This window comes from Cryptomeria japonica, chromosome 6 (assembly GCF_030272615.1).
Source record: "Cryptomeria japonica chromosome 6, Sugi_1.0, whole genome shotgun sequence".
Taxonomy (NCBI): domain Eukaryota; kingdom Viridiplantae; phylum Streptophyta; class Pinopsida; order Cupressales; family Cupressaceae; genus Cryptomeria; species Cryptomeria japonica.
Genome location: NC_081410.1, coordinates 240,868,083 through 240,887,377, shown reverse-complemented (window position 1 = coordinate 240,887,377; position 19,295 = coordinate 240,868,083). Strand labels below are relative to the sequence as shown.

General features: G+C 36.5%; 1 protein-coding gene across 5 annotated transcripts in view; it reads left to right on the top strand.

Moving 5' to 3' along the window:
* LOC131075655 (protein root UVB sensitive 4) overlaps positions 1-7,047 on the top strand; it is a 133,435-nt gene extending 126,388 nt beyond the window's left edge. For 3 of the 5 annotated variants that reach the window (XM_058012490.2, XM_058012495.2, XM_058012496.2), the window contains one exon: positions 5,867-7,047. In XM_058012490.2, coding sequence (XP_057868473.2) covers positions 5,867-6,127 — 261 coding nt within the window. In that variant the 3' untranslated portion in view covers positions 6,128-7,047. The remainder of the gene's footprint in view (positions 1-5,866) is intronic. The other 2 variants (XM_058012492.2, XM_058012491.2) reach the window with 2 other exon arrangements.
* Positions 7,048-19,295: the final 12,248 nt, after the last annotated feature.

The following is a 19,295-nucleotide window of genomic DNA, read 5'->3' as shown; positions in this document are numbered from 1 at the left end:
GAACCCCCAGGTTCCAGACTCCTCTCCCTTTTCGACTGGGTTCGACTTTTGACTTCCAACAACTTTCGACACTTCCAGATGACGTGATCAACACTCAAGGCTCTTAATGCTCCATCAACCCCTGCGACTTGTCTACTTTCTTTCATGGAGCTACAGGGGCACAGTTAATGCTTTTTGTAGGATTGCCACTAAGTGGAGTACAGGGCCATGCTTATTTATGGTTACTTGATGGCTTTCATGTCAAGCTTGCATGCTTTGACTTTGGAATGTCAGGCAATCCACCTCTTGAAGTGCTTTTCTTCTTGGGATTGCCTTGTCAGGGTATGGCCAAGTTGCTTGCATGTACACCATGTCAGGTTTGTGCACTTCCTCGTCTTCCCTGATTGGCATTCCTCTATGCACGCTAGGAATCCTTGACCATTGGTTTCTCCTCCGCGACTAATTTGCTATATATAGGTCGTTAAACCTCATTGTAAAGGGTTCTCTCCCTGCTGGCTTGAGCTACTCTTTGCTCTTTCACTTCTCTTGAGGACTTGTATATTTCTTGCATTTCTGCAACTGTAAGTTTGGCCATTGGCCTGACAATGAATTGAAATTATCATTCTTGCCTTCTTCAAGTTATGCATGTTGTGTATGTTTTCTTCCCTTCATTGTAATTGTACGTTTTGTGGCTTTCTTTCACGCATATGTTGTGTTAACTTGTTTCTAGGTGTGACTTGTGGGAAATCTTCTCCCCTTTTGATATTCAACAAACTCTAACCTCCATATATGTGTTTGGGGTCAATCATGCAACTGAAGTTTGTGCATCTCCTGGGTATTTCAATTGGTTCTTTGTATCAAATCTAGGTGGGGAGAGAAACATCTCTTATCTTGGTGCATCACCTCCTTTCATTTTAGCATTTCCTTTGCAAGCTGTTAGGATAGGATTAGAAGTCAAATTTGGAGTGTTGATTTGGTTCAACACTTGCACTTGGATTGAGAAGGAAGCCGACCTTCTTCGGAGATTCAACCCCATTGTGCAAGGTCCCACACTTCGGGGTTGTTTCCATGTTTCATGAGGTTGTTGAGTTGATAGCTCAGCAACAATGCAAACTTTTGTGACAACAAGAACCAGGAGCAACAACATCATTGATTGAGAAATATAAGGCATACTTTCAAAAAATTGTATTCTTTCACTTGATTTCTCTTTTCAAATTCTGATCTGAGTTTTTTCTCTTTCTCCAAGAATTTTTACTCTATCGAAGGGAAAACTCCTTATTTTTCCTCTCCAAGAGTTCCCTTTCTCATTTTCCATCAAGAGTCTTTTCTTCATAAAAACCTATGTTCCACCAAGTTTCCGGGATGGGGCCGATAGGTGATGGGGAGACGTATTCTAGGGACCTTTATTTGTGGTCATTTTTGTGAATGACAAATGATGGCAAAGGGGACTACTATGTAAAATATACAATTTTTTTAAAAAATATAGAAAAATTTCAAATACTCATATGACAACATTGACAACAATGATAAGGAATTCATCATATTGACATTTACATTATAGAATCCTTACTACACAACAATAGAGTTCACTTGAGAGTTGAACAAATTAATATTTAATTGCTTCCATAATTCATTGTCAATGTGCATATGATATAAAATTATAAAATAGTAATACAACAAAATGCCCAAAAGCCTACAAGTTTGAACTACAAATGTCAAAATGACAAAGTCACAGAAACATAATGATAGAAAGCATGAGGTTGCCTCTAATGGGTGTTTGCCAACACTACATCAAAATTGTAGTTTGACTTTGAATCTTTGGCAATATGAGGGGCTGCTTCATCTAATGGAACCCCATCCTAGCCTTCCTATGCCTACTCATCAATTTGGGTCGTGTCATTTGGATTAACATCCCATCGTAAAGCTAGAGTCTATTGATGATTTGAAGTCTGACAATCTTGGAGTCATAAAGCACTATGCACAACCATCAATTTCTTTGTGAGAGGTCAACCTATTCATCTTGATAGAGCGAATGAAGTTGCATGTGGACCAATTCCTCTCTCCAACAGAGTATCTAGAAACTTGTGAAAGGAGGCAAATAGCGAGCATACTCAACTTAGATGTATTATTGTCATGCCATGTCTGCCATTTAATAGGATCAGTTTGAGGTAATGTAGCTCTATCTATCTTCACCGTTGGTTTGTTGAATGTTGGACCACAAAGATTAGTAAAAGCAAGCCATTGTGTGCAAAGTAAACTTGAGTTCTCAATTGAATACCTCTTTGTCATCACAAGGAGGCGACCTACTAGCCTTTGGCGCATACCATTTGGGAGTTAGAACAAATACTACCATATGAAGTGGGGTGTTCATAGTGTTCCATCTAAGTTACCGGTTCGGGTTCAGATTCAGGTTCGGATTCGGGTACAGATTCGCGGATTCGGCAATTTTTTTTTCTTGGGTACGGGTACGGTTTCTTCCGTACACACACATATATATATATTTTAATCTTATATATATATATATATATACGTATGTCATATATTATATATATGCTCAAACATCAAAATTATATATGTTCACAGTTCAAACATACAAATATGAAACATACAATGTAACTTTCCCATACAATGATACATAAATGATAATAGATAAATCATAAATTATAAATGAGTTGAATGAATGTTTTGATGCATGAAATGCATCATAAAGGGGCAGATTAGGGTTTAGATGTTAAAATAGGATTAAAAAACTGATTTTTTATTTGTTTTCTAACCTGTGGGCCCCGTTTTTGGCAACCCATGGGCTTGGGTTCACCTGGGTCCTCCTAGGTTCAACCTGGGTCCCACCCGGGTCCTGCCCAGGCGGTTGGGCAGGACCCGGGTGGGACCCAAGTCGAACCAGGCTCAGACCAGGACCGAGCATGAACTAGGACTAGGACTTGGGCATTTTATGGAAGAACCGGTATCTGAGTGTTCCATCATTGCATCATAATGGGCTTAATGTGTTGCTCATATAATTTCAAATCAAGATCTCAATTGTAACTTGCTTGCTTCATTTTTCCAAGCATGTTGTCAAATGTCTCATAAATCTCTCCAACACTAGGAGGGTGTTTATTAGCATATCTAGTGACATCTACAATAGGTGAGATGAAGGAGAAAATATATATGCAAACAAAAAATTGAAAAAAGATAAGTTAGAAAATTAAAATCAGAAATTTAATAATAAATTCAGTAATAAAATTATAAATTTATTAATAAACTCAGCAAGTTATTGAAAATCAACAATTTCTTACCTCACGGTGGACCACCAATAATCATTAAGATTTTAATGTTTAATGCTTTTTCCTTCCATATTGGAAGTTGTCATTGATGTCAAAGGGAATAGACAAGATTGTTGGAAATTGTCATTGATGTCAAAGAAGTTTGGTAGATTATTTGTCATAAAAGGATCAAAAAGGATTTGTTGCCCAAGATAATCCTATTGCAAATGATGAAAAAGATCATTCAGAAGTTGATGAAGAGGATAGTAAATAATGATGCCTCTGTGATGATTGTTGGCTGTAAAATAGTATACAGACACCGTTTCAGAAATATGTAATATTTAACTGGAAAGAAGGGAAGATAGAATGTACTTCAACGATATCATCCAAGGGCCATGTCCCTTATCGTAGCTAGATCTGAAGAGAGAGAGAGAGAAATGAGAGAGAGAGGAGATATAGAGAACATATGAGAGATAATATAGAAGAACAATATATTAAGGAGACATAAGGAATGTAATGAATATATGTTGATTTATAAATACAAACAATTCCGATTTTTGATCTATTATGTGTATATTGTATTTTATCATGATTTACAACTAAGATAGGATCCGAAATACCTTTCCTTGTTGCCTCAATAGGATTAAGTCCGGGGTAGAAGACTACAACATCAAAAATCCTTTGGGTATAGAACTCTGGTTTGTATCCCTCAAATTTCTTGCTAACCTTGGTTCCATTGTCAGGACAAGTTAGAACAAATACTACCATATGAAGTGGGGTGTTCATAGTGTTCCATCTAAGTTACCGGTTCGGGTTCAGATTCAGGTTCGGATTCGGGTACAGATTCGCGGATTCGGCAATTTTTTTTTCTTGGGTACGGGTACGGTTTCTTCCGTACACACACATATATATATATTTTAATCTTATATATATATATATATACGTATGTCATATATTATATATATGCTCAAACATCAAAATTATATATGTTCACAGTTCAAACATACAAATATGAAACATACAATGTAACTTTCCCATACAATGATACCACTTTTCATGAGGTCCAATCTCTCAACCAGTAATTCAAGAGAGATTAGCAAATTGAATTAGAAAGGAAAGAAAGAATGGCCAGCCCTAATGGAGAGGAAAGGAGACAGAGACAAATAATGGAAAGAGAAGAAAGACATATAAGATGGATGGAGATAACAACAAAGTGGAGGTAAAAGCTCGCCATTGGGGGTGCCGTTGAGTGTGCTGATGTGGGTCTGTAATAACCACTGCTATTACTAACTCCAAATTTGCAACTTCATTCCTTGTGTCTCTTGTCCACAACTTGCAAATGTGGGGAATATCAATGTTGTCAAAGAGGATACATTGACAGTGTGCTCACATCACTTGTGTCTCTTGTCCACAACTTCTGAAGAGATGGGTTTGATGCTAGCATTTCTTTTTGGCTACATTCAACATCATTGGTTGCATAGTCTAACCCTGGTCAGAGTATGTCCAATTACTGGTTGAAGCAGATAACCACTTTTCATGAGGTCCAAGGAGATAGCATTGCTTGTACAAGGACTTGGGAGGATCTAAGTACCATTTGTTACCCCGATTCTAGTTGTTTGGACCTCTACATTCAAGTAGTTGCAGATGTCAGGCTTGTCAGGCAACTTCTGAGGCCACCAGACTTTTACTTATATTTTAGCTCATTTCAGCATTGGGAGGTATCAAGAGGTTGCTATCTCTCATAGTCGCAGGGCAGATAATGATAGATTTGTGTGACATCCTTTATGAGCAACCCCTAGGCAACCATTAACCTTTTGTTCTCACTCCAGGGCAGTGTTTCAGGTATACTTCACTATTTATATTCCAGACTACAGGGGCAGATATACTAATCACTCTATATGGAGGATGATCAGTTATGGATGTTTGGAGAGGTACTGGGAGGGCACCTTGCATCCTCCTTGATTTCCTTAGATAGTACCCCTTAGCCTTGGCCATTCTGTTGAAAAAAAAATCATCAGACTGTATTGGCTATTTCATGGTGATTGGAAATTCTGGTCCCTCCTCTGCCCCAGAAGTTGTTGCAGAGTAGGGCCATGTTTTCCATGTACTCTCTCTCCAGGTTCCTTCTGGTTAGCATGAGACCTTCCATTCTCAAGATTGCATTCTTTTGTATTAAATGGCTTTGTATTTGTTAGTATTTCTAAGATTTACACCCTTGCCTTCTTGATCAGCTTTCAATTTTGTTGCATAAGCCCTTTTGGTGCTCTTGATTGTCTAGTGTAAATTGTTCTGAGAAGTCCCATTGACATACTTTTGCCATTCATGGACATTATTGTCTACGAGAAATTGTAAGATACAATGTTATTTTTCCTAAAAATTAATCATATTTCGGTAATTTTTTCTTTATTTTGCATTGAAATGATTATCTCTGCTATTATTTGGTGTGGTCAAGGCCTTCCAATGTTAGAAACTCTTTAAAGAACTGATTCCTTCCAATTTAAGTTTTTGCTTTCCTTTAATGGATCTTCATGTTTTTATTAGACAGCTCTCTTTTTTAATATTTTAATCTTTAACACCAAAATTGGAGCCTCCATTTTATGTGACAATTTGCAATGATTGATTTGTAGGTATGCTATATGCGGGCTGCATTGACTTCAAAACTGAACAGCTTGTCAATGTACTGTAATGGACATGCCAGTTTGAAACCAGAAAGTAGCCTGTATAGAAATTGGCAAAATTTGCTCGAGGAGAGCAGAAAATTTGCACGGGTTGAAATATCTCCTTTATTGGACGAGATGGCCAAAACTGGATGGGTTGTTAAGCATGTATTTTTGTCCCCAAGTGAACAAGTCACTTACAGCATTCCAGGAGAGAACGACCATGAATGACAAAAGTTTTGTAAGTTTGCTGCAGATATCATTATACAAACCTCAATTTTTTGTTTTGATTTGGAGATTTTCTGAATTTATACACATCTTTCATCTTTGCTAGGCAGTCCTAGAACATACATACTCTGAATTTGTATTGGCCGGAAGTCAGGTTTTGTGGAAAGTAAAAATGCAAAATTCCTCGACTATTATCATCAGACACTTGATTTCCTGATGGTTACATGAAGGTCAACTAGCGTAACATGAAATGTACAGCTCTTAAGCACCACACATATCGGAAATGTTTATCTCTGGAATTTAGTGGTGCTCGCAAGTATTCTCTTGAAAATTAAACATAAGTTGTGAAATTTTGTAGCAAAGATATTGGGCAAGACAATTACCAGAAACTTGGTTTTCCAGCTGTCGCATCAACACAAACTTGGTTCAAGCACTGTCAAAGACATGGTTTGCTGGGTTTGTTTCACTATTTCGACAGGATCAGGTCCATTGTTTTTTATTATTGTCTTTCGATGCATCAAAGCTATATTGAGCTTTTGCAGGAAAATATTGGGTAAGACAATTACCCGAAACTTGATTTTTAAGCTGAGGCATCAACATGAACTCAGTTCAGTTACTGTTGAAGACATTATTGTGGTTTTATTCCACTATTTCGATTGAATCAGGTCCATTGTCAGTTATTTTCATCTCATTGTGTCACTGTATTTTCAATAGAGAAAGCTAATATGTTGGTAACTTTCTCAATACCATTCCAGAAAATAAACTTCAATTGAAAGAGGCGAAAAGAATGCCTATTCCTCTCGTCAGTTTTGTTTCCTATATCCAACTTACCAATCAAGAATGTTAACCTTTTTGTAACCTCTTCATTGTACAACTCTGGAGACGAATATCATTAGAACTAATTTGAGATTTCCTTAAGAATTCACCGTTGATATCTTTATCGACTATTCTTAATATATTGATCTCCTTAATTGATAATTTTGAATTTTCTACGTACTATCTTTGTCTCGTGCATATTTTGCTTTTATATGTAATCACAAGGAATCAAAATGTGCTAATTCAGGCACAAAAGAAGCATTTGATTTTGTTATTGCATAGTATATAAAATAGAGACTGCTAGTTAATATCCATGCTTACAAAATTGTGGCGAAGCTTGCTATATAACAGTCAGCAGCTTACAAAATTGTGGCGATGATTCTAGTATATCCATGCTTACAAAATTGTGGCGAAGCTTGCTATATAACAGTCAGCAGCATTTTCTTAGAAATTTGAGAAGCCTAGATGTGTTGGGAAAAGAAAAAAATTATTCGAAGCAGATGGTATTGCACTTTTATCTTGGTCTTTTGGAATGAATACGTAAAAATGTGAATGAGGCTTACGATAAAAGCAGCATCCAAACTGTTGTGTTTTGCATCCAGACAAATAAATATGAGAATAATAATTTTTTTTAAATTGTTAAATGAAACATCAACCTCTTACCATTTAAAAGATCAGATCAAATTATAGGAAGATACCATTGAGGCATATGTTATATTCAAAAGTGAGGCACAGCCTATGACACGCGAACAATGCAGCACTAAATTTACAAGTGAAGCCACACTTAAGATGACCTTCTGTAAAAAAAATAAAATTATACAAGGTAGTAGCATTGTAGATATGTTAGACTAGGCAACTAAGGAATAGCATTGAACCACATGCCAATTTTTATCAGTGTCCTGAGTGCCAAGCAACCGATTATTTTCTACCGTGCATATGTTTGTGGATTTGTGAAAATACTAGCTGTCTTCTAGCGCCTTCACCAACTTCTTTCATAGATTAGAAGTAATATTATCAGAGATGGCAATTCACATCTCTGGCCTACTTGATGGATTCCACTGATTCTAGTATTTGCGAGACTTGGGAATCCGCTGTTTCCAGTAGGGCTGGATGGGTGCTGCAATTTAGAGGGATTAAGACTACTCTGCATTGCTAGAGATAGAAAACAACAGAAATGGAAAGAGAAATATGTTCTAAAGAAACGGAAGTCAATCCTTGTAAGCTTGAATGCATAGTTATCAGGTTTGAAGAATATGATTTCATTAGAAGGCAAAAGTAATTTGGAAATCTGGAATTAAAAAAAAAAGGATAAAATTTCTAACGAATTGAAATATGCGGACCAAGTCAGACAATTCCGATCAAATGCCTTTTAATGCCCCTGTTAGTTTGCCTTGTATAGAATCATAAGGAATCCAGGGGTTTGAGGCCCAAAGAAGAGAGCAATGACAGTGTATTGTCTTCGAATGATAAGGTACACTCAACTACACAAGAAATATGATCGTGTGCAAATATTGTCATTTCAAAACACAGCACCTTTTTGCAGAATATGCCACCGAAAGTAGTGTAAATTATAGTAGCATTATACTTACATGGCAACGGCATGACAAACTGAAAGTATAAATGAAAGTCAATTACACTGGTTTAAAATGGGAAAACATGGCAAATTAAAAATGTTAAAAGGTAAACATAGGGAGAAAAACAGCAATTGTTATTTCGTGTCAAATAGTGTGCATCAAAAGAGAAACAAAGCCCACACTTCAATTACGAGACAAATAAAGATTCAATTGCCGGTTACTCAAATTCTCCTTATCAGTTTTTCTGTCTTACATTACATATTGTCATATTTAAATAGCCTCTACGGCAGCCATAACCAGCGACGTGAAGCAGAAGTCGATGCCCTGGCATCAAAATATTTGCTCCACATGAGCACGATCGTGATAATCCATAATCTCAGTCAAGATATCCAAATCGTCTTCACTAGATGAAGGCTCAGATCTATTTTTATTAGGAACAATCTTATGGAGGTCAAAAGATGATATGTGATGTCAGTGACTGGACCTATGGTCCCGGGCAAGGCCGGAGGTTTCCTACCTGCACTGCAAGGCCGGAGGTTTCTTACCTGCACTACTATTTATTAATAAAATATGGCTTAGGCCTTTTACCGAGAAAAAAAAAGAAGATATTTGATGATATCCAAGATTAGTAATGGTGAATACCAAACTTTTCAACTTACTAGGGGAGAGGACTGTGGAGTTGAGCACCCTAATTTAACGCTTCTCGAAATCTTATGTGGAAATTTCAAATCTTTCAATTTTTACAGCAGCTTACTTGGCAAGTCCCCTACTTATAACTAAGGTTTCAGGGCCATGTCATTAAATATGATGCCACATCAGCGTATTTTTTGCCTAGGTGTTCAAAAAAGCCCCAAAAAAGGATGAGACCAATAAACGCAAAAAAGGGAGACCCATTGTTGTGCAGTTGATGTGACATCACACGATTAGTTGCTTTTAACAACTATGGGTAGTGTAATGACCACAAAGCTATCACTAAAGAAATAATTTACTTTTCACAAGTTAAAAACCAAAAGATAGTAAATCATGGTTTTTTTTTTTAACTCTAACAATCATTTAATTGAATGCATAAATATATTTACATAAAACTTTATAGAAAGGTAATCATTTAATTTAATTTCATTGGAAATTTATCACATTACATAGCATAAATAAAGATTACCAAAGTTACCTGCTTAGGAATCTTGTATCTGTCTCGCAAGCATCGACTAGTCAATTGCAGGATGGAGAGCATTGTCTGGGCGCTCCTCCTCCAACCACAGACCAACGGTCTCCTAGACACCTTCCTATTGGAAGTGACCCTACCCTTCATGAGGAGTATAGACAAGGGGACCTATGTTGAGCCATTTGAGTATTGGTGTTGTGTGCCACATATCTCATTTCAACCATACTACTTTAGACTATCTTCTAACTAAGTATGACCAATATGGAGGATCTATGTTTTGGTGACACTTGTGAACTGATTGGTCGCATGCAATGACAAATACAACACTTTGGCCAAAGTTTATTTTTAAAATAGTCATAAGTTCACTCACCTCTTACTCAACTTGGAGACTATACTCATCCTAGGATTTAGAAAGTTTCAACTCTCCAGTCAAATCACAAATTGTCACAAATTAAACATAGAGTTTTAACCTAGGATTTAGAAAGTTTCAACTCTCCAGTCAAATCACAAATTGTCACAAATTAAACATAGAGTTTTAAGTACTTACCTACAATGGACACCCTCCTTGCTACTGCAAAAATAGGTTTAGGGTTACCACCCTTAGTCCATGTGAAAGTATATGGAAACATGAAAACTTGGAAACATAACTCTTAGTTTAGAACCCATTTGACCAAATATGAGTAATATCTTACATTTCTTGTAACTAGTAATTAGACCATAATTTCTTTTCTAATGAGGAGAACAACTCTCTGTTGTATAATCCTCCCAGAATAACAAACATTGACATATAGACACGTATAAGAAGGAACTCAACATGATTCCACATGCATATCAAACTACTTATCATATTGATAACATAATAATATCTAATGCCAAACAGGGTTTTTTCATATTATCATACAATATGTCAAAATCCCTATGCATACAATGTGCATCTCTAATATCAATTAAAATGAAGGAAAATGACTACCAAGCAAATGGAGAACATGCTTGGATAATGCTTCGAAAAAATTGAGACGAGAGAAGACGCAAGCCTTTGACTCCTTTACAAAGCAAGCTCCTCCAATAACCTTCCCAACTTCTCAAGTAGACAAGGTGAAAGAAAAAAGATCTAATCTTCTTTATCCTAACTACGAAAGAGAGAACACCCAAACAACTACATTCCCTTGCAAAACAAACTAATTCTTCTTTCTTACAATTCCCCCCCAAGTACAAAGCAAGTGTGTCCTCTTCTCAAAAAACACCCCTCATATAGGCGAAGGAGAAGAGATTATTAAGCCACGTATGCTTATCCATTCCCCTTTAAAAGTTCAAGTTTGTTTTATTTTAACCATATTATGTGGGTTAGTTAAAACTAAAATAACCTTTGCAATACTATTAAAAAGGCTTAACAATATAAATTTAAATGCCCACATCCCTTAATTAAATATATTTACGTATTTTAATATATTTAATATATCATTGCCTATGTAATATATTTAAATTTATCTACCTAATTTTCCCAACTTTAAAATATAATAATTTATTCTTTGTAAATAATATATTAATATTATTTAATGTTTTAATTCCATCATTTTGATAATTGTCTTACATCATTTTAATTCCATAATATATTAATATATTACAATTGTCTTACATCATTTTAATTCCCTAATATATTAATATATTACATTATTTTAATAATGGTCTTTTAATTTATTACATCATTATAAGGCTTACATCGGGTAGTGAGTTGGGGTTATCACACCCCCTCTCTCCCTTGTGAATAGGGTGCACTTAATTTAAACCCTCTTCCATGTGAGTAGGGTGTGCCACCTATAGTGGTTACCCCCTTTACCTTTACCACACGCCCTCTCATTACTCCCCACTAGAACGATAATTAGCGTTTTTTCCTCACACCACTACGTGGTGGTCAAAGAACCCCCCCAACCACATGATGTTGGAGACTCTTTAATATGCCCATAAATCCAATTCATTAATGTTTTATTTTGTTTTTAATTAAATGATAATGTTATGTGTGTGTGTGTGTGTGTGTGTGTGTGTGTGTGTGTGTGAATATATATGTATATGTGTGTGTGTGTGTGAATATGTATGTATGTGTGTGTGTGTGTGTGTCTATATATATATATATATATATATATGTATGTATATTTATCTCTCTCTCTCTCTCTATATATATATGTGTGTGTGTGTGTGTGTGTGTGTGTGTGTGTGTGTGTGTGTGTGTGCACATAGACACACACACACATGCATTGCAACTTAAATGTGTGTGTATGTAGGTTTCAAGATGGCATTGACACATTTCCCTTTGTCTATACACCTCTCTTGGATGATACTCTCCTTGTTCTTTGTGATAGGATAAATTCGACGAACTCCTTCCTGGATATCACTTGGACAATCAAACATGTGATTAGATCACTTTCATAAGTAAAGTCATATTTCATAATAAAACATTCTTGCATTTCAAATTCATTGCAAAATAACATTTTAATCTATGTCTTTCATTGCGAGTTTCAAATCACATTAGAAACCAAAAAGACATCATAATACATCATTAATGACAAATTCTACCTTTATAACATGAAAGTTAAAAGTAAAAACCATTCAGAATTGGAATGAAATATTAGACAAAATTTGGGGATGTGACATATTCCCCCCCTTAAGAATTATTGTCTCCGATGATTGCACTATATCAAGTTTATAAAGCATAGTATCAAACATAGAATTATAAAACAAGTCTTTTCAAGACCACAAACATCAAGAAAACAAATGGGGAAATTTTTGATGGATCTCATCAAAATCCTCCCAAGTAGCACTATCTTCAGAATATTGGTCCCACTGGACGTTGCATTGCAAAACCTCCCTTTTGTGTAGGTGAAGTCTATGTGTTTTTAGCAGTTTGAGAGGCTTGATCATTACCCCTCCTGGATCATGCACCTGCAATGTGTTCCAATCCAAGATATGTTCAAACCCACTTATGTACTTTTTCAAATAAGAAACATGAAAAAAATGTGTAATTGAGCAAGAGCTGGTGGCAAAGCAATTCTGTAGGCAACCGGGTTAACTATTTCAAGAACTTTGAATGGCACTACAAATCGTGGTGCTAGTTTGGGTGACTTTCCAAACTTAATGGAGCTCTTATGGGGTTTTACTCTCAATAAGACTTTGTCTCCTATTGAAAAATGTCTTGGGGTATGCTTGGCATTAATATAGCTCTTTTGCATGTCATTAGCTTCTGTTAATCTTTGCTTGATTAGTTTTACATGCTCTTTTGTTTTTGCTATCATATTTGGACCTTGAGGATAATCCTATCTTCTAGCTTATCCTAGCTTATAGGAGCTCGACACTTTCTTCTGTATAACGCTTCAGAAGGAGCCATTTGATTGCAGAATGGTAAGAGTTATTGTAAGCAAATTCCACAAGCAAAAGATGATCCCCCCACTTGTACTATTGATCCACATGATATACCCTTAATAAGTCTTGTAAGCCATGATTAACTCTTTCTCTCTATCCATTTGTCTCAGGGTGATAAGCAAAACTTATATCAAGTCCATAGGGAAGAAAACAAGGTTTGTTAGAACCTTGACATTATACAAGCATCTCTATGTGAAATGATCTTCTCAAGACCTTTGTGCAATCTAAACACCTCTTGGACAAATTTATGGGCTATGACTGTTGCACCATCTGTTAGGTTTCTCAGTATGAAATGTGCCACCTTGGCGAGTCTATCCGCCACTACCAAAATATCATTATGCTTATTCCTTGACATTGGAAGACCTTGTACAAAGTCCATATTGATGACCTGCGACTTCTTTTTTGGAATTTATTTATCAAATAGGAGTCATGTCGGGTGTCGATGATTGGCTTTCACCCTCTAGCATTATAGACGCCCTACCACAAATATTGCAACATCCTACTTCATTCCTTTCTAAAAATATAGTGGTTTGACATCTGAAGAAGCCTCGTCACCCCAGGATGTCTCGAATACGGTGCATTGTGAACTTTTTTCCACATGTTATTCCTCAAATCCCAAAAGTTTGGAACATACATTCTTCCCTTTAACCTAAGTAGACCATCTCGTTCAAAACTGAACCCATCATACCTTGGATCAAGAGGGTTGACTGAGAACAACCACTTGACTTGCTCATAATACTCATCCCCTAACGAGTTGCACAACACTCAATTTCTAAAATCTTAATGTATGGAAACCATAGATGCTATGTGTTGTCTATTGCTCAAGGCATTTGCCACTCAATTCTCCTTACTTGATATATAATTGATCTCAAAACCGTAATAAAAAGTCAACTCCAACCATCTTCTTTGACGTGCATTAAGGTAAGGTTGAGTGAATAAATACCTAAGACCATGGTGGTTTGTCTTCAAATCAAATTTCTTGCCTAGCAGATAATGTCATCACATTTGCAAAGTGTGTATGACTATTGCTAACTCAAGATCATGCTGAACATAATTTTGCTCATCAATCTTTAGTTTACGAGACTCAAGCTATGACTCACCCTTCCTACATAAGCACTCCTCCCAAAGCATCAATAACAACAACAAAGTGACCTTTAGGATCAAGAACATTCAAAATTGGAGCACAAGTGAACATCTCTTTAAGAAGATGAAACACTTTTTGGCATTTCTCTGTCCATTCAAAACATTTACCTTTCTTTTGAAGAGAAGTAATAGGGTATGCAATCTTGGAAAAATTTGACACAAACTTCGTATAATACCCTACTAAACTCTCGAAACTCCTAACCTCGTGCACATTCTTTGGGGTAGTCCATTCTTTAACTGTTGTGATCTTGGCTGGGTCCACTGCAATTACCTCAGTAGAGATTATATGACCCAAACATTGGGCTTCCTTTTGGAAGAAGGTACATTTCAAGAGTTTGGCATTTAATTTGTGCTCTCTAAGACATTGAAGAGCGAACCAAAAATGTCAAATGTGTTCTTCCTCATCCTTGGAATAAATGAGTACACCATCCAGAAACACTAGGCCAAACTTGTCAAGATAGTCTCTAAACACACTATTCATCAAGTTCATATATGCTGCAGGGGCATTAGTTAGTCCAAATGGTAAGACTCTGAACTCATAGTCTCCAGACCAAGTTCTAAAGGCTGATTTATGAATGTCCTCATTTTTGATCCTCAACTGATGGTACTCTGACCTAAGATCAATCTTGAAGAATATAGTCACCCCACACATTTGGTCAAAAACATCATCTATACGTGGCAGTGGGTACGTGGCAGTGGGTACGTGGCAGTGGGTACTTTAGCATACGATAATCAATGCACAATCGCAAAGTTCCATCTTTCTTCTTAACGAAGATAACTAGGGCTCCCCAAGGCGAAACACTAGGCCTAATCAAAACTTTACTCAATAGTTCTTGCAAATAATCCTTTAATTCCATCTACTCCATAGTGGCTATTCAGTAAGGAACCTTGGAAATCGGTTTTGTTCCCAGTACAAGATCAATAGAGAAATCAAAGACCCTCTTTGGGGGCAATCCAGGAAGTTCTTTTGGAAAAACATCCTAGTAATCTTGAAGGAAAAGGTAATCCTCCAAACTTGGTTTCCTTTGCTCTTCAAGATGCTTCTCATCCATTTGCTGGAGTAGGAAAGAGTTACTAAAGACTAAATCATCTCGGGCACACTTCTCATAGAATTCCTCTACCTTCTCCATTTTGACTACAAAGAGTTGACACCCTTTTTGCTTGGCCCTTTTAAGCTGCATGACCGAAATTTGTCTTAAATTAACTTCCCTTTGAATGCCCTAAGGAAAAAATTCATTTCCTATGTCATTTAGACATTCAACTATTTTGGAGTAGCAATCCACCTTAGCCCTATGTCTCCAGAACCAATTCATTCCTATGACTACATCATATGAACCTAAGGGTGCTACATAAAGATTCACCTCGGTGGAGAACCTCATAATTTTAACCATGGCTCCAGACATACATTGCTCTACCTTGGCTTTGGATTGGTTTGCACATTCTATAGTCTAAGGATTAGCCATATAACCAACTCTTCTAGGGAATTTACTAAGGACTCTACGTGCAATAATTTTTTCAGTTGCATTGATATCAATTAGAATAGATATAGGAACTCCAAAACGTGTACTTGAAGTTTTAATGGGAGTGATTTGAAATTTTGCTTGTCAATTGTCAAGAGCAACGTGAATTATTTGTTGGAAGGTGGCTTGTTTAATTGGTAGCGATTTCTCTCAGGGTTGAGTACCTTGGTTCCTATTCAGGCATTGATTGGCATAATGATCACCACCACAAGAGAAACACCCTCATGGAGGCTCACATTTTTCAATAGACTTTCCCCCATTGTCTTTGTTCTTCTTGGCATTAAAGTTCCCTTTCTTCCCATTCTTACCCTTATCATCCTTCTTAAATTCTATCTTATATCCCTTATTCTTGAAGGACTAATTTGATTGAGACCAACTATACTTCTTTTGACTCTTCTCCCATTGAGTAGCTAAGGACTTGAGATGTTGTTCTTGTTTATCAACCTTCTCATAGACTTGGTTCATAGTTTTAGGGCTGAGGACATCAACCTGTCCCCCAATTTGGGTATTCAATTACATGAGTAATTTCCCCACTATGATACTTTTGTCCGTTTGATATTGAGGTACATACTTTAGAAGACGAGTGAACTTTTCCCAATATTCAACCACAAACATACTTCCCTGGGTCAAAATTTGAAAATTGACTAGCTTTTGATCAAAAAACAGTTGAGGTAGCGATGTTTGACGGAAGATGACCACGAATTGATCCCATGTAAAAGTCATATAAGTTTAATTTCTAACTTTGCTTTCTTGTTCATCCACCACATGGATGCCTCTTTAGATAGTTGAAATGCTCCCCAAGCTGTCTTGGCAAGAGTAATTCCTAATGTCAAAGTTCTTCTCCATCTCGAAGAGCCAAGGTTCTGCTACATCACTGCTAACTAACCTGTCAAAATTAGGTGGTGTCACCTTTGTGATATCTCTTGACAACTCTCGAGCTAACTGATCCCTTTTGTGACTTTCATCTTTAGAATGGTTATCATTTTGTCCATTTTGGTGAGTCTAGTCATGCCTAGACTCCTCCTCTTCCTCTTGATAAATTTCCCCTTCCGACTGTCCTCTACCTCTATTCTATGTTCTAGGACCCACTGGTTCTCTTGGGCGTTTGGTTAAGCCTTCCTAAGATCTGGTCAAGTTTATCATTGAGATTTTCGAAGTGTTGTGATACATCTTGGCTTCCCCCAAGGTTAGTCCAAGTATGCACCATAATGGGCTTCCTTTAAACCTTGATAGCCATTGATAAATCTAATGAAGCAAATTTATTAAGTATAAAGGTTTAAAATTTCCATCATTCACATAAAGTCAAACAACATAAAAAGAATGACTTGCAAAAATTTCGCATCTTTGCTATATTTCATCTTGGAAAATTACATCCTAATTTATAGTAATATTGACATAAAAAATTTCTCGTTGTTGTCAAGAGGGGTATATCCCTCTTATTCATCTGAACTAATCACTATCACCTCAAGGGGTGGTTGAACACGCTAGTACTCCCCTAAACCTACAGGCTTCACTTGTGGTTTGGTGGTACTACACTTGCTAGGTACATATCGGGAGATGGATTGTTCCTTAGTTACCACTGGAGGGGTATTAATTATGTTTTTTAGCAACCGAGGCCACCTCTTTTAGCTCTTTCTTCTATTCTTTGACTTGAGAAAGGGATTTTCTAAAATTTTCCTCATCACCCAACCATTCCTCTCCTTGGATGTTGGTTCTTTCTATGGTTTTTAAAAGAGTTACCTACTCTTTCTTGACCTGTTTAATCTCTGTTGGCATCTGATGAACTGGTATGATGATATGATGATAATATATGTTGTCATTGATGTCAATAAGTACAGGTGAACGAGTATGAAGATTGGAAGAAGTTGTTATTGATGTTCAAGTTGGAGAACCAGTATGGAGAGATGTAGTGAACCGGTGTCAGGGTTTCACTAAGTGTGACTACCGGTTGGTAGTCTCAGCTCTAGGGTTTCCGGTTTGGCAATCTAGCTTGTGTGATGCAACCGATGATATTCTGTGATGAGTTAGCTAAGAAATAAGGATGAGATCGAGATGCCACGTCATTTTTGTGCACGTGAAGGATTTCCTTGAGGATCTTGCATATGAAGATCGATTGCATTAAATGTCTATCTCAGGAATGAACATTCTTCCTAGCGGTATGTGAAGAGAGCATGATGGGTTACCGATTTCTATGTGTGGTTAAGAATGGACGATGCAGAATGACTTGTGATTTGTTTGAGATTGTTTTATTCTATGCAAAGTGTCTAAACGGTCAGGATTGGACCGCATGTAATTGTAAACCTAAAATGTTTATGGTTTAGGGTTTATGCTACCAACCTAATTGTTGTCTATAAGGTCGATGATGTTTGTTATTGTTTGTGTTGGAAAATGTTATGTTTTGTATCCGAGCGATGAGATACTTGCTAGACCATTGAGTGGAAAACTGTAGAGTGTGATTGCAGAGTAGAGGAACTGAAAAGGATCTGCCTTAGCATGTAGTGCTGTTATCAGATTAGAGCTTTACCTGTTGTCTTGTAACCATTTCAACAGTAGGAAAATCCCTTTGCTGGGTAGTTTTAATAGGCTTATTGTAAATCCTCTAACCAGGTGACTCAAGATCATTGAGTTCTTCAAATCCTCTAGCAAGGTAACCTTTAATAGGGTATATAGCCATCCCTTAACCAGGTGATCTTTAACAGGATCGGTTCCTAGCAGAACCTTATTGTAAAGTCTTTAACCAGACTAGGATCCTAACAGAGAGAGCTTCAAAAGAGTTAAAAAACAAGCTTGTGGGTATTCATCCCCACCGTGGTTTTTCCCATTTGGGTTTCCACGTGAAAAATCTGTGTGTTATGAGTTGTGCATTTTTCATTTGATGATTGAGTATTCTTTGTTTAGGTGATTATGCATGCAGAGCTAATAGTTATGGTATTACTGATACAACACATGCATATGTATATTGGTGAAGTAGTTATCAAGTGTTGAATGATATTTGAAGTATTCAATTTTACTGGTTTAGATGTCTGAAGTCTTACTGTGTTTAATCGGTATTGCCATGGTTAAGTTTAGTGATGAAGACAACCGATTATCATTGTTTTAACTCGATAAGTTGTTGAGAAGTTTTTGTCTATACTGATTCACCCCCCCCTCTTAGTACCAGTTAGGGTATTTATTGTTCATCATTATTCATCAATCTCTCATTGCCAACAACTGACTTCTTGTGATTTGCTTAAACCTTACCATTCTAGTACATGAACATTCAAACATTAGCTTTCTGTAATGAGCTCATAGGTCCAAGAGTTAAACCCAATGCTTTGATACCACATGTAATGACCACATAACTATCACTAAAGAAATAAACTCAATTTACTTTTCACAAGTTAAAAACCAAAAGGTAGTAAATCATGATTTTTTTAATTTGTTCTGCTTCCAACTCAAACAATCTTTTAATTGAATGCACAAATATATTCACATAAAACTTTATAGAAAGGTAATCATTTATTTTCATTTCATTGAAAATTTATCACATTACGTAGTGTAAA